This window comes from Aethina tumida, chromosome 7 (assembly GCF_024364675.1).
Source record: "Aethina tumida isolate Nest 87 chromosome 7, icAetTumi1.1, whole genome shotgun sequence".
Lineage (NCBI taxonomy): Eukaryota > Metazoa > Arthropoda > Insecta > Coleoptera > Nitidulidae > Aethina > Aethina tumida.
In genome coordinates, this window is record NC_065441.1 from 15,984,572 (window position 1) to 15,998,383 (window position 13,812).

Below are 13,812 nucleotides of genomic sequence, written 5' to 3' on the forward strand. Positions count from 1 at the left end.
CTTTGAACATTTTTTTTAAACAAAGACTACGCTGGCAGAGTTTCAGCTAAATCGATATTTTAAATAATTAATTAGGCCTTTTTGAAAATATTGAAATAGCTCTTTAAATTTTGAAGGATATGATAATTGAATTGAGAAAGAAACTTGTGGTGTAAACCTGACTTCTATATTATGTTTTATGAATTGATAGGATTGTTAAATGAAACGAAAATTTTTTTACAAGAATATATTACAGGTTTTTCCAATTAAAACGAGATTCCTTCAAAACAACAAGTTTGAATTTGAGCTTTCCTCAACAGATGTAGACAAGTACTCATTTTTGAATACAAACTGTGTACTGTGTGCAATTCCATATAAACTGGTATTTCTCTATTTGGGCAAATCTAGTTTTAAAGTGAATCTAAATGTTTGAAAATGTTACAATCCATTGAAGGTATATTTCAAAAAGGAGAATTTTTTTGATCCACTATAATACAGTAATATTTTTTGTAATAAATAATTTACAATAAATTAATATAATAATAAGGCAAATTTTATAGAATCAATAAGGAACAATGAGTCGTAATATGAATAAATTACGACTCTAAGTTACATAAATATTTTATAAGAGATATGTGAAAATATTTGAGGGTTTCCGCGATAACACAAAGAATGTACATCAGAGGAAAGACCGGAAAATTAATTAAACTTCTCAAACATTTCATTTTCGTCCAAGGCGAGACCGACGATGCATGGAAAGCAGGGAGTTTAATTATACTGTACAGGCTTAAAATCACTTAAATATAAATTACATCATTAGAAACAGCGATTAGGTTTTTACTACAGTAATTGGTGTGAATTGATAATAAAATATAAACTTACCATTTTTAGAAATAATCCTGTAATTAATGAATAACACCTGTTGTAGAATACATTTTATTACTTATAAAAATCACAGTCAAAAATTCAGTATAAATATATTTCATTAGTCTAATGCATAATTCGTATTAAGATTAAACACTATATATAATTCCACAAATCACATCTCATACATTCATGATAAAAGATGATTAAGACAGTGCCACTGATGGAATCAAGAGATTAGTTATCTTTTCCAAATCTAATGTCAATAAGTGGTGTACTATCTGGAGATGGGGTAGTTGGGGGTGGAGTGGTTGGCACAATCAATGGGGGGGTGGTTATTTCAACAACAGGTTTAGGTTTCTGTGTTATAGTTGCACTTGTACTCCAGTTATTTTGCCAGTTGTTTCCATTCAAATTGTTATTATCTGGCCCATTCCATTTGTTACCATTGGAATTGCCATTACTTGAACCATTTCCTGCATTCCACTCATCTTCTTCACTGGAACATGGTTTTTTCGGGTCACTGCCGAGGCCATGGTGATGGTGATGGTGATGATGGGGTTTATCCCAGCCATTATGTGGTGGGAAACCTCCTGGAGACCAGAACGGAGGAGGTCCTGGTCGCGGAAACTCAGGTCCTTTGGGGAAAAAGCCGGGAGATTGTTTCGGCACGAATTTAAAGGGGTCGAAGCCGAATCCCGGTCCTTCTTCACGTCCTTCGAATCCGCCGTGTCCTCTACGTCCCCCAAATCCGCCGTGTCCTCCATGTCCTGGAGAACGTTTCAATCTTTGTGGATGGCGATCACGGACTGAAAAGTCAATTGATTAATTACGATACAAAAATCTATCATAAACAATTTTTAGCTGAATTAATTAATCCCTTAGACGGATATTGTGTGTATGTTTATTTATGCGAATATTTTTTTAAATGGTTTTATGAACGTAGTTTATGGCCATATACAACCAAATCCAACCAATACTTATTGAAACAACGAAGTATTTTTACCATAAATACGTTCAAATCATATTTTAACACATTGAAACAAAATAGGTACATAATTCTGGGAATTCACAATTAATTAACAGCTACTGGGATTTCCTCCACCATTGGGACAAGCCACATTACTGAAATGTGTGCATTAATTACTGCCGTTAATTGGGTACACACACAAACGCCATACTTTCGCATGTTGTCTGGACATTAAATTTATAATGAATATCAACACGGTTTTAGTATGTGTCCATTTAAATTTCTGAGCTCGATTTCATCCCTAGGGAAAAGTTGGTTAACTTAATTTTAAAAATTTTAATGGCTTTGTCACTTTAAAGTTTAAGTGTGTTTCTTAGATTATGTAAACTGTTTTTAAGAATGTTTTTAAAATAATATAACAGACATGTCTGGAGACACTCAAAGATAATAAAGTGCTATTTTGCAGTATAATTCAGTTTTCGACATCCACTTTATTTGTCTGACCCCAGGTCAAAGATCTCCAATATAATAATCACATAAATTGCGTCTTTTATATTAATTGATGCGCTACATTATAAAATTATTTTGTGGAACTCGAGTACATTTAGAATCATTACAGGTATAATTTCATAATTCATTTAAGACGGGGTTAATGTACACACTTAATTTCATTTAAATTAACCATCCAGGATCAACGAAGAAGACTAATTTGTTTCGATGATTTAACGATCAATTAAAATCAAATTTCAGAACACAAAATTCAATTTCCATTCAAGTCTGATTACCGTAATAATTAGTGTGTTTCCCCAAAACCTGAAGTAGCGATGCACATGCATTACCGATTTAATTAGGGCTTATTAGATAGAATGCGTCCATCCACAATAAAACAACTGAGTCACAACGTTGTTAGGGTTTGTAAACTACCATTTCCTTTGTGAGAAAGTTGTCAACTGGCGTTTCATCCTATGATTAAACCAGACGGGAAAGTACCCAGTTTATCAGTATTGTGAAGGTCGATTAATTAAATGCGGTTTACGTTGTTGAAACAGTCAACAGTAGCAATGGTACCAAAAATTGGAAGTCATCAGCATGAATCAGATTTTCTCATAAGGAATATTATGAATGGGAAATTTTAATTTAATTTTACTAATATTTACTTTTTGCTTATATTTAATATTGAGTTACGAGTTAGGTTGGTTATTCATGACGAATAATATTGTTGTTTGACTAAAATTATTTATTTAGCAATCCATTTACGATCAAAATAATTAAATAAAATATGTATTTTAAATTTTGACCTTGGAATCGATAAATATTATTGTTTCTACTTCTTTTATATTTAACTATATATAATTATTTTCACAAAAAGTTCAATTATACATGTCAGGTTAAAATAAAAAATATCTGTTTGATATAAATTTAATTTTATAATCGATAGTTGTATCCTGTTACTTTGATAAATTTAGATGCAAACATTGCATAGGATAATTTAAATTAATGATTCATAAAACATTAAAAAATCTTGTTTTAAATGTTAATTAAGTTTTAGATTTTATGATTATGTAACTTAAATTTGAATAATTTCATGTTTTTTGGTTATATTATATAATTTAATTTTCTGGCAAACACGTAAACAATAAATATATAGATATAAATATTTAACTAGATTTCATTAGTAATTTTATTTAGAAATCAAATAATGCTAAAAAGACAAAATGAAGAACATGTTTACATTTTCAGAATGCAAAATACAAAATATTTTGTTCGATTCAGTAATTATTTACATATTTAATTAGTGATTTCTTTAAGATGTTGGATTAATTAAGTAAAAACTTTACCATTATAACTGAACGATCCTTCCTCAGGGTAAACTCCACCGGCTCCACGCCAAGTAAGGATGTACTCAACCGTAAATCCACTCTTCAGATCCACACCTGGATAATGCAATGTCAACTCGGGCTTGTCGGAGTATTTCGTTCCGATGGTACGACCGTCCAATCCCCTAACTTTGGCGCTAATCCCCAAGAACTCGTCCTCCCCATACGCCCTTATGATCGCGGTATGGCGTCCGTGCATCGAAACATTGATGTTCGAGGAACACACAAATTGCACCAGCAAAACCAGACACAGCGTCCGAAACATCTTGCTGCGATCGTACGATACTACTAACGAACACGGTCGCGACGCCTCTGTTTTATTTGTCGAATTTAGCCTTAAAATGCGACCGGCTCATGGTTTTTCAGTTCCCGGAGCTCGGTGGAATTTACGTCGAACGTTGACTCGCCAATTTCGAACAACAAGACGAGCCTGGTGAAATGGCAAACCTGATCTGGACACGCATTTTCAACTGGCAGAATAGACGATGGCCTATATTTCATATCTTTCAACAAAAACTTATCTGTGTTTTGTCTTGTTAATCTTTTCCTAAACTGTATACCGGAGCATTTAATAAATTATAGTCAATGACTTGGGACAAAGGATTTGGAACAAAAACCAGAAGATAGATTTCCCGGTAATTGAAATTTGTAAATCATCATTATGGTTTATAAAATGTGACAAATCAAATATTATTAATGAAACTTCCTTTTAGATTAATCAACAACATGAAGATGAAAACTTATATTTTAAATATTATACAGTATTTTTACATTTCAATGAATCAATATTGAACTCTCGTTATTAGGTCATTGATAAATTCTAGTAATTATCTCAATGAGAAAAAATATTTATAAACCAGCAATCGGTATATAATAATAATTATAATTCTTGTATTATAATATTAAATGCAAATTAAATAATAAATTATACGATTTCATTGAGCTTCAGGCAAGATTAGAGTTGTTAAACTTATAGTGGTTGGTGCCAATGTTGTTGAGGGTGATGTTCTTGGTTGTATTGTTGTTGGTTCTTCTGTTAATGTAGTTTTAGATAAAACTGGAGTTGTTTTCGATACATCCATTATTGGTTTAGTTGTAAAAGTATATATACGATGCTTTGTTAGCTGTGGGACATAAACATATGGCGATGATTGTCCAAATTGGAATGATATTGTTTTAGATAAAACTGGATTTGTTTTCGATACATTCATTATTATTGGTTTAGTTGTAGTTGTAGTATATATATGTTGCTTTGTTAGCAGTGGGATATAAACATGAGACGATGGTTGTCCAAATTGGAAAGATGACGGTGGCGAACTGACACTAGGTGTTAGTTGTCCAAATTGGTTTGGAGGTTGTTGTCCAAATTGATATGGAGGTAGTTGTTCAAATTGTTTGTAAACTATTGGTTTAGATGCGGTTGTAGAAGTATATATATGATGCTTTGGTGGCAGTGGGACAAAAACATGTGACGATGGGTGTCCAAATTGGAATGATAACGGTGGCAGGTTGACACCAGGTGGTAGTTGTCCAAACTGGTTTGGAGGTAGTTGTCCAACTTGATATTGAGGTAGTTGTACAGATTGGTATGAAGGTAGTTGTACAAATGGGTAGAGGGGTAGTTGTCCATAATGGTATGATGCTGGTGCTGGTGTTAAGTCGAAACCATGTGGCAATGGTTGTGCAAAGTGATGGTGATGTAGTGGTGGTCCACCTAAAAACATTATTTTCATGTGATTTAATAACTGATATTAATTTTAGATATTACGTTTGTTTAAGAAGATCCCTAATTTCGATCCAATTGTTTCTTTATCCAACAAGTGGCAGGCTTCTGCTGATAGCCAGATAACAAGAATGCACAGAATCCGAAACATCTTTATCCGATATATGCTTAAGAACGACTGAGACTTTAACATTTGTTTTTCCTACTTTGTGATTTCCAGTAACTTGATAACCACTATCTACTTTATTTTTTTTTAATTATATTTTTTATTACGTTTAATTTTGTTTATTTTTTATTATTTTATAGAAACTGCAATTATTACATCACTGCTGTTAATAAAAATATTCGATATTGATAATAATTGATAAATTCTGAAATTTATTGATATGTAGATAATTTAAATGACTAATATTACATTTTATATAACGTTAATTTATTGAATTTCGATCTGATTCCGTTTTGCGGTTTCTACCTTTTATTAGGTATATTTGATCAAGGTTTAAAAAATAATTCGCTCACAATAAAACGATCGTATATTCCAATCTCTTTGTTAATAATTACTCAAGGTTAATTAATCATCGTTTGAGTATCTTTATGACTTTCTGCCAAATCAGTGGGTTTTATTCCTTAAGAATTTATAATCCACTTTTTTTAATTATTTAGGTTTACATTCACATATTAAGAAATAAATTTATTTATATAATGTTATTATAAAAATTATTTAATTAAAACGTCACATTTAAAAATAAACATAACATAAATCAGACTTTGTAATTTGTTTGTTGTTAATTCGTTAAATCTGACAATTTTCATGATTACAGAGGCAATAACTTTTTAACATTGTTCATATTGTGCACAAACAGATTTAACCCAACCCGACAACATGTATTCATACAAAATAAAAATACATAAGCATCCATATAAATGCAATTAATTTCATGTTTATTAATTATGTTGTTTGTCGTGTTTTAACAGTTATATACAAATAAAAGCGATGTACTATTATCAAGCATTTCCTTGAGATCGTTTTACTTGTCGCATTATAATAACATGAGGTTCTATGAATTTAATAATGTTAATTAGATTTAAATTCATTCTTTGACATAAAATACATATGGAATAGGTTTTACTAATATGTAAATAAATTGTTTGAAATCCTGTTTAAGATAACATTAGTAATTCGTTGTTAGTAGGATTCATTAACGGAACTATAGGAATAATTAATAATTGTTTCCAGTTTCTTAGATACTGGGTAATTGATTTACAATAAAAATTTCGTTCAACAAATATCTGAATTCGTAGAAAACTCCTAAAATCGTCCATGGATTATCTGTCAGAAAGACTTATTTTTGCCGTTAAAAATATTCAAATATTTTGTAATATTCCTACAGTCACTTCAAAGTAGGATATCACATGTCACTTTCAACTTTAAAGGCGAAACATGAAACTCTCAAATAAATAAAATGGCATTCTTTTAGGAAAAATGTATAAACATGGACCGACTTTTATCTTAATATTTCATACAAGGTAAAACATTTTATAAACGTGTATGTTTTAATGAAAAATACACAGATGTGCTCAGTTAATTAATTCAGCTAAAAACCTTCAAAAGTGTTTCATAATTCAGTGGCACAGAAAATGAAAAATTATTTTCTTAAAACTCTTTCACGTTAAAATGTACCTTGATTTAAAGCGAAATTGATGATTTCTCGGATGTAGACAAAATCACCCTGATCTAATTTGTGTTCTCGTTAGTTGTTCGTTTAGCATTTTAGAGAGAAAACCCAATTATCTCAATATTGATTGTGCAACGTTTAATATTTTTATTCTATTATATTTTGTGTGGTTTTACTGTTGTATTTGCAATAATCCAATATTGGCGATTCAATAGCGTGATTAAATTCAATTATTATTTCAAAATGAACAAAAAATTAAAATAATAAAAATATTACAACTTTCAACAAAATGTCAGCTGGTCACATTTAATCTCATTTTTATCGAAATATATGAGTAATATAATAGTAGCATTATATATATTCTTATTAAAATAGTGGTCAATAAAATTATGTGGTTTGTAAATTAGTAATAAAGATAAGGATAGTTTATAAAAAATACTGTTTTTTGATGACTAAATCGATAATAAAAAAATAAAATGTTATAGATTACACACAATAATAATTTAAACAATTTCGGAGGAATAACAAAATTTCCTCTGACTCATAATTCTTTGTCCCTGATTTGTAGTGCATAAATCATTTTAAATGATCTTTGACTTGTAATTAACTTCCATCAATTTATCACTTTTAATTAAAAATTAGACAATTTTGTAAAACCCTCCAGAAAAGAAATCGCCAATTAACTCCCCCCAAATCAACGTCCAGTGGACTCGACAGTAGAAACAGCGAGCTTTAACCTGAATTTTTATCGACGCATTTCAGCCTTCCGACCCAATTTAAACGGCATGGAAAAAAAACGACCGGCCCAGCGCAACGACCTACCTCATTATCGCTGCGAAAATCGTTACTACTGGGCCCGGTGGCGGGAGGCCGGTGCCAAGGAGCCAAACTGAATGAAATTTCGGCAGTTTCGGACCGCGGCGGTGGGGACGAGCTAAAAATAGCCCGCAGCTGCAGCACGGTCGCATGCGGGGGCGGTTTGTAATGCCGTAACCGTGGGCGTTCTACCCCCGAACCATGGGCCGCCGCGAATTCTGACATACGAATGCTCCCCCAAAAACGATTTATTATCCTAGGATGAAAAAACGGCGTTGGCGTTTTATTTGCCGCGGGTTAATCCCAGTATCGCCCGCGTTTCGGGGCCTTAAGCTCCATTGTCGGAAATTTCCACGAAACTGAAGAATGGAAGCATCGATGAGACGTGAAATAACTTTTGCTCCAACATATTTACAAACTTACCGTTAATTAATTAAACACTTGAATAAAATACGAAAAAGGAAGAAGGGGAAAAACGAAGGAAACAAATTAGACCTTCGAGTTTCCTTGGAAATCATTTTGGTGTGGCGTATTTTTCGAGTCCAATTAAGGAAACGTTCTTTTAAAAAGCATATTTTTCTTTAGTAAACCGGATTCCATTTGATCAGTCTGAATGGACGGAGATTACCTAAGCCGGTTGAAATTTTTAATCGTGATACAGGGCGATGAAAATTGATCGATAAAAACTATTTTCTGGGATAAATGTTCAATTTCCTACTTCACTTCCTGTCACCACATCCATAAGTGTACTTCATTTGTTCTCGTTACCTACATACATAGTAATTGATATTTTTATTAGAAAAACTACAAAAATATCATAAACGACAAAATTATGGTATTAATTAAAATGAAGTTAGGTATAATCATGCTCAAAATGCAAAAAGAGTTTTTAATTACTTCAATAATGGTCAGTCACTTTTGGACGCCAAGTATATTATCGGACAGAAACGAAGCTGAACTTTAACCTTTATCTGAATTTTTTCTTTCGGGAGGAATTGACTACAACAATATACAATTTCTTTGTTTTTTTTCTTATCTTAGAAGCGAACATCAATACTGATAAAAAATTTACTAGGTCTGAGACCTGAAAATACTGTTTTGAGTGTGAAATTGAATTAATAGTGCGAGCTGTTAATTCAGGCCAAATAAAATAAAGTTAGTTAGTAACTAAGTTTAATCCAATTGTTAGTTTTATAATAACATTTGTATTTGTTTATCACTAAAAGCTAACTGCATCGCCGTTAATGAACTTAACTAATTAATTTAATTTATTTACTATTTCGCTATTTCAGTCAGTTTTAAATTAAATTTATATACTTGCGCATTCGCCACTTTTAAGCACATTAAACACCAACAACATTGCATAGATATCGTGACGGCATAGAAGGCATCAGGTGAGATGTTCTAAAAATAGACAGTGCCCGGTCGCTCAGGGATGCAGAAAGCGAAGAGGAAAGTGGGCAAGGAGGAGGTTTCGCCGCCCCATCGGCACGGCATCCCCGGCGGCGCGCCTGTCTGGAGCCTTCGGCGTAGTCATGCCCTCCTACTCGTTTCTCGACGAGTTCGCGCCGTCTTTTTGGGACGACGCAATCCTTGCATAATGCCATATGCCTATCTGTCACGGACATTCCTTATTTTCTTCACACCCAACTGAATCGTTACAATTTCCAAAGCTATTTGTTGAGTTGGCACTTTTTTATCTAGTTCTGTAAATGGCAGGTTCAAACTAAACAACATTTGTCGGGTATTTAAGTCTGACGTAACTAACAAATGGCTAAGACAGAGTACGGTTCAATGTTCGGCGAGATAAGATTAGTCTGAATACGTTATTTTCAGTCACAAACATTTTTCCATTCGATTTCGCAACCGTGACACGTTCCAATTTCAGCAAGAGTGCATAAAAATTGTTTATTAATTATGGAAATGGTTTCTCTGCGAACCTTTGTTCAGTTTTCCTTAGCCCACAATCATGAATGTTCTATTTTTAGCGAATCTCACCTGATGCTATCAACGTAAAAGCGAGACAAGGAGTAAATTGCGCTTATTTCCAAGTCAGGAAACAAGTAAAATGCACGATAATGGATTGCAAAAAACTAGTCGTTTTCTGTTCTATAAATCAACCTATAATGATTCAAAAACATCAATCTATCAGACTACAAAAATATACTTAAGGGGTAATAAATGTTTAACAGACAGGAAAATATTTCGGTAAATTGTATTTTCGTTGTCTTTTGATTTTATTTGAGACGTTTTCACTTTCTGGTTTTTTATGTATTACTGCTGTATTTCTTTTGTCTAAAATCCTCTGCGCTTTAAAGAAATACTTATTAATTGTTAAAAGGGTTTAATTCTGTTGATAAGAGTACAATTTTTGTCGTCATTATTTATGGTAAGACATGAAATTATAATAATTTTATTTTAAATCACACTCTATTATAAATTTAGTGAAAAGCTGTCCTCAAATGCAATACGAAAATAAAATAGTGCAAAATAAGCCGAAGGTTTTGGCTCCCGGGAGATTGCGGGGGTGTTAGCTCCATCCGGGACAAAAGTATGCTCTTCGGGAAAGTTCACCAGCACCGCAGCCGCGGAGGGAATATTAGATGGTCCTGTAATTATGCACTGTCCATGAGCGGAATCCACAATCGATATCGTGGTGAGGACGTTGTTTTATTCTATCAAATTTTCTTCGAACGATTTCAGAAAATTATTCTAGAGCTAATTGGAGCAGAATTAATTGAGAGGTGTAATCTTGATTTTAATTAAAAACAAATTATAACTTGAAATAAGTCATAAATTGCCTCGTCACTACTTTTAACAGATATAATATTAATGTCAGTACTTAGTAATAATATTTATTCATTATATCATCATTTGGTATAGAAATAGCTATGGACCTTAGCTCATTCTGTACATGCAGCTGTGTATTCATAGTGTCCTGAATAAAAACAACAAGAGGGGACTTGATTCCGTAACAAATAGTCCCCCAAATCATAACTTCCAGTGTTTGAGCAACGTGCGGTTTTACAGAATGTGCTGCATTACGTCTTTTTTCCGGATTCTTATGACTCTTTGATGACCGTCATCAAATCCTAAGCAAAATCAGATATAAATATTATCCCTAACAAGTCATCAAAAGAGGTGGCACGACAGTATATTTACGATAAATTGCATTATTGCAAACATATTACACGATTTGTAGAGATAGGGCAGTTTCTAAGGGTCACAAGTCGTAAGTATGGGCATTATCTTTCTGGAGTACCTCACAGTCGTCCAGAGTCTCAGGTACGACCTTCTCGCATTTTTGAAGACGATGGAATACACACAATACGATGAACTCTTCTAATAATTTCTCAGATGGAAAGGCCATTGTTCTAATAGGATTAATTAACGAAACCCTTCAACGACATCTTACTCAGAACATTAGTGCATAATTAGTTTGACTGAATGAAACCAAGTAGAAGGCAATATTATATCAAATAATATATTGAAATTAATAAGAAAGATTCTTACCTACACTAAACTAAAACTGTGAGTTTTAACACTGTGTAAATTAATAAATTTATTATTATACTATTAAATTCATATTTTAATAGAAATATATACATTGATATACAAATAATATTTGTAATATTATTTTGAAATTTATTTGCATAACATGTTAATAATAAATAAATATATTTAATTAAAATTAAAATAAAACATCTATGCTACAACTGGCGCATTCACCAAAAATGGAAACTGGATATGTACAGCATATAAAAAATAAACTAAATACATACAAAAAATATATCTGCAACCAGAATTTGCATCTGAAAATTTATATGCAGATGAAGTTTATATATTTGAGCGATTTCATTATAATATATTCATTAATTTAAATACAATCAGCATTTGTACCTGAAATTACATACGGAGTGGTTTCATTATAAATTTATTAGTTTGCAAAGTTTAATTGTGAACTAATTAAAATTCATCAACAGTTTTTTTGAGACTAATTAACCTTGTTTATATTTAATTTTGGTTCATAACGCCTTTAACGTTTTGTGACATTTAAGCCCTTAATTAAGCGGGCGTGCTGAATTTTCCGGAGAAATTATTTCCGGAAGGCCGCAATGTAATTAGGAATAATCGTGATTACACAGATGTTTCACTGCGAGAATGTGATGATCGTATGCAAGTCATAATGTTCAACTAAATTTCACTTATCTCCAAATGTATTTTAATGCAAAATGGTTGAATGAAATAATTTAATTTAGTGTTATATAAGAGTATATTATTATAATGTTTCAACTTTGACTTTGAAGGAGAAAACTGTGTGTAAACATTCTCATATTTTACATTTATAAAGGTCAAGTTCAAAGTTACAAAGATGGGAAGTGGAATTTGACTAACTCGATATTCTGTTTTTTATGTGTTCGTTTTTCTCAAGAAATATCTCCCGGCTTATTTAATTTACTTCGGGCGAAATAAAGGCATATCCAGGCTCTGTCTATTTTTGTGTTTCTCTAGACTTTCCGTTACCATCCAGTATAATGGACACTCAAGTTTGATTGTTTATTTCTCGGGTCGATAATCAATTCATTTTGTTTAAGGTTTTTTCGAATTCCCTTCATTTAATTACAATTAAATTTTTGTTTTATTCTATTATTTTCATTCGAATTAAATTTAATTGGCTTCTTTTCATGTTCAATTTATAATCTTTGGAAATGTGAACTTGGCTAGCGGAGCTGTTAATGGATTTTGGAGCAATCCATGTCCACTCAGCCATGTCAATATAAATGATTACCTCTATGATTGGCTTTCAGATTGAATATGGTCTGGCTATAATTACGTTGTGTCAATGTGTGCACAAATGTTGTTCGCCCTTTGTTGATATTTAATCAATTTTGACACATTTGAATACGATGCAATATATTTTTCTTTTATTAAAGTATCCTTTATCATTGTGGGTTAAAAAATAATATATTTAATTTCCATGTTACGATATTATTGCATTTCCTGGGAACAAAAATAAGTTAACAACAATCACGGACGTAATAACTTACTGTATCGAAATTCGTAATTTAGATTTCGGCAACAATTTTTATTGATTTATGCCATGATAAGTTATTTTGTGACTTGTGGTTTTATGAATGAATATATATGCGCGGGAAGCACACCCATGCGAAGTCGCATAGAATGAGAGCTTCGACATTAAAAATGACGCAGACATTCGAACGGTTCGTTCCGATTAGGCGGGAATTCTTGGAAAAAGGGAGGGGAGTGAACGTCAACCAGATCCGTACAAAAAATACATGGAAACTGAATTATTTCGTTATATAATTTAGTGAATTAATAGGAATGTTATTCGGCTCCAAAATTATTCATTAAATTGTATTTATAAATCTTTACAATTTTAATGAAGACAAATCACAGATTTTGAGACTGTCTGTTTTCATTATTACTGATTACTAATAACAGATTAAAATTTAGGTTTAATGTTTAATAATAATAATTACAGATTAATTTTGTCGAATTTAAAATTAGGAGCATTCGCCACAATTCAAGTAAACATATTAAATTAAGCGCATCCGCCAAAATTTTAAACTTCAGTGAAATTTCGAAATTCCGACTCTGTGGACGTTCCCCCATTAAACCGGCAAGCATAATCTTATCTCGTATGCTAGACACGAGGTATACACTACCGAATTTTCCTCCCGCCGATCAATAGAGGAAAAATACAACCGTCCAATCACCAACCAGCTTGTTGAACGCCCGCCCAATCGGACCGCGTTGTCGCAACATCCCCCACCGTTTGCGTGTTCATTGATAACGTGTGGGTGACTGAATAGGGGAAGCGTGTCTTATAAATAGGGGTGCAACCTAAGGGGTAGCACATTATCACGTTAGTAGTGATTGTGGAAA

At 32.3% G+C, this 13,812-nt stretch overlaps 1 protein-coding gene across 2 annotated transcripts; it reads right to left on the reverse strand.

Moving 5' to 3' along the window:
• Window positions 1-899: 899 nt before the first annotated feature.
• On the reverse strand, window positions 900-5,606 carry LOC109609399 (splicing factor, proline- and glutamine-rich). Of its 2 annotated transcripts, XR_007548703.1 has the most exons (3): window positions 5,459-5,606; window positions 3,652-5,404; window positions 900-1,652 (listed from the first exon to the last, which is right to left on the reverse strand). XR_007548703.1 is itself a non-coding variant. In XM_020026060.2 (2 exons), exons 1-2 carry the CDS (start codon window positions 3,953-3,955, stop codon window positions 1,081-1,083), a joined length of 876 nt encoding a protein of 291 aa, XP_019881619.2. In that variant the 5' UTR covers window positions 3,956-4,110; the 3' UTR covers window positions 900-1,080. The 2 variants fall into 2 exon arrangements, 1 of the variants encoding a protein (XP_019881619.2); XM_020026060.2 differs by lacking the exon at window positions 5,459-5,606 and having other exon boundaries at window positions 3,652-4,110.
• Window positions 5,607-13,812: the final 8,206 nt, after the last annotated feature.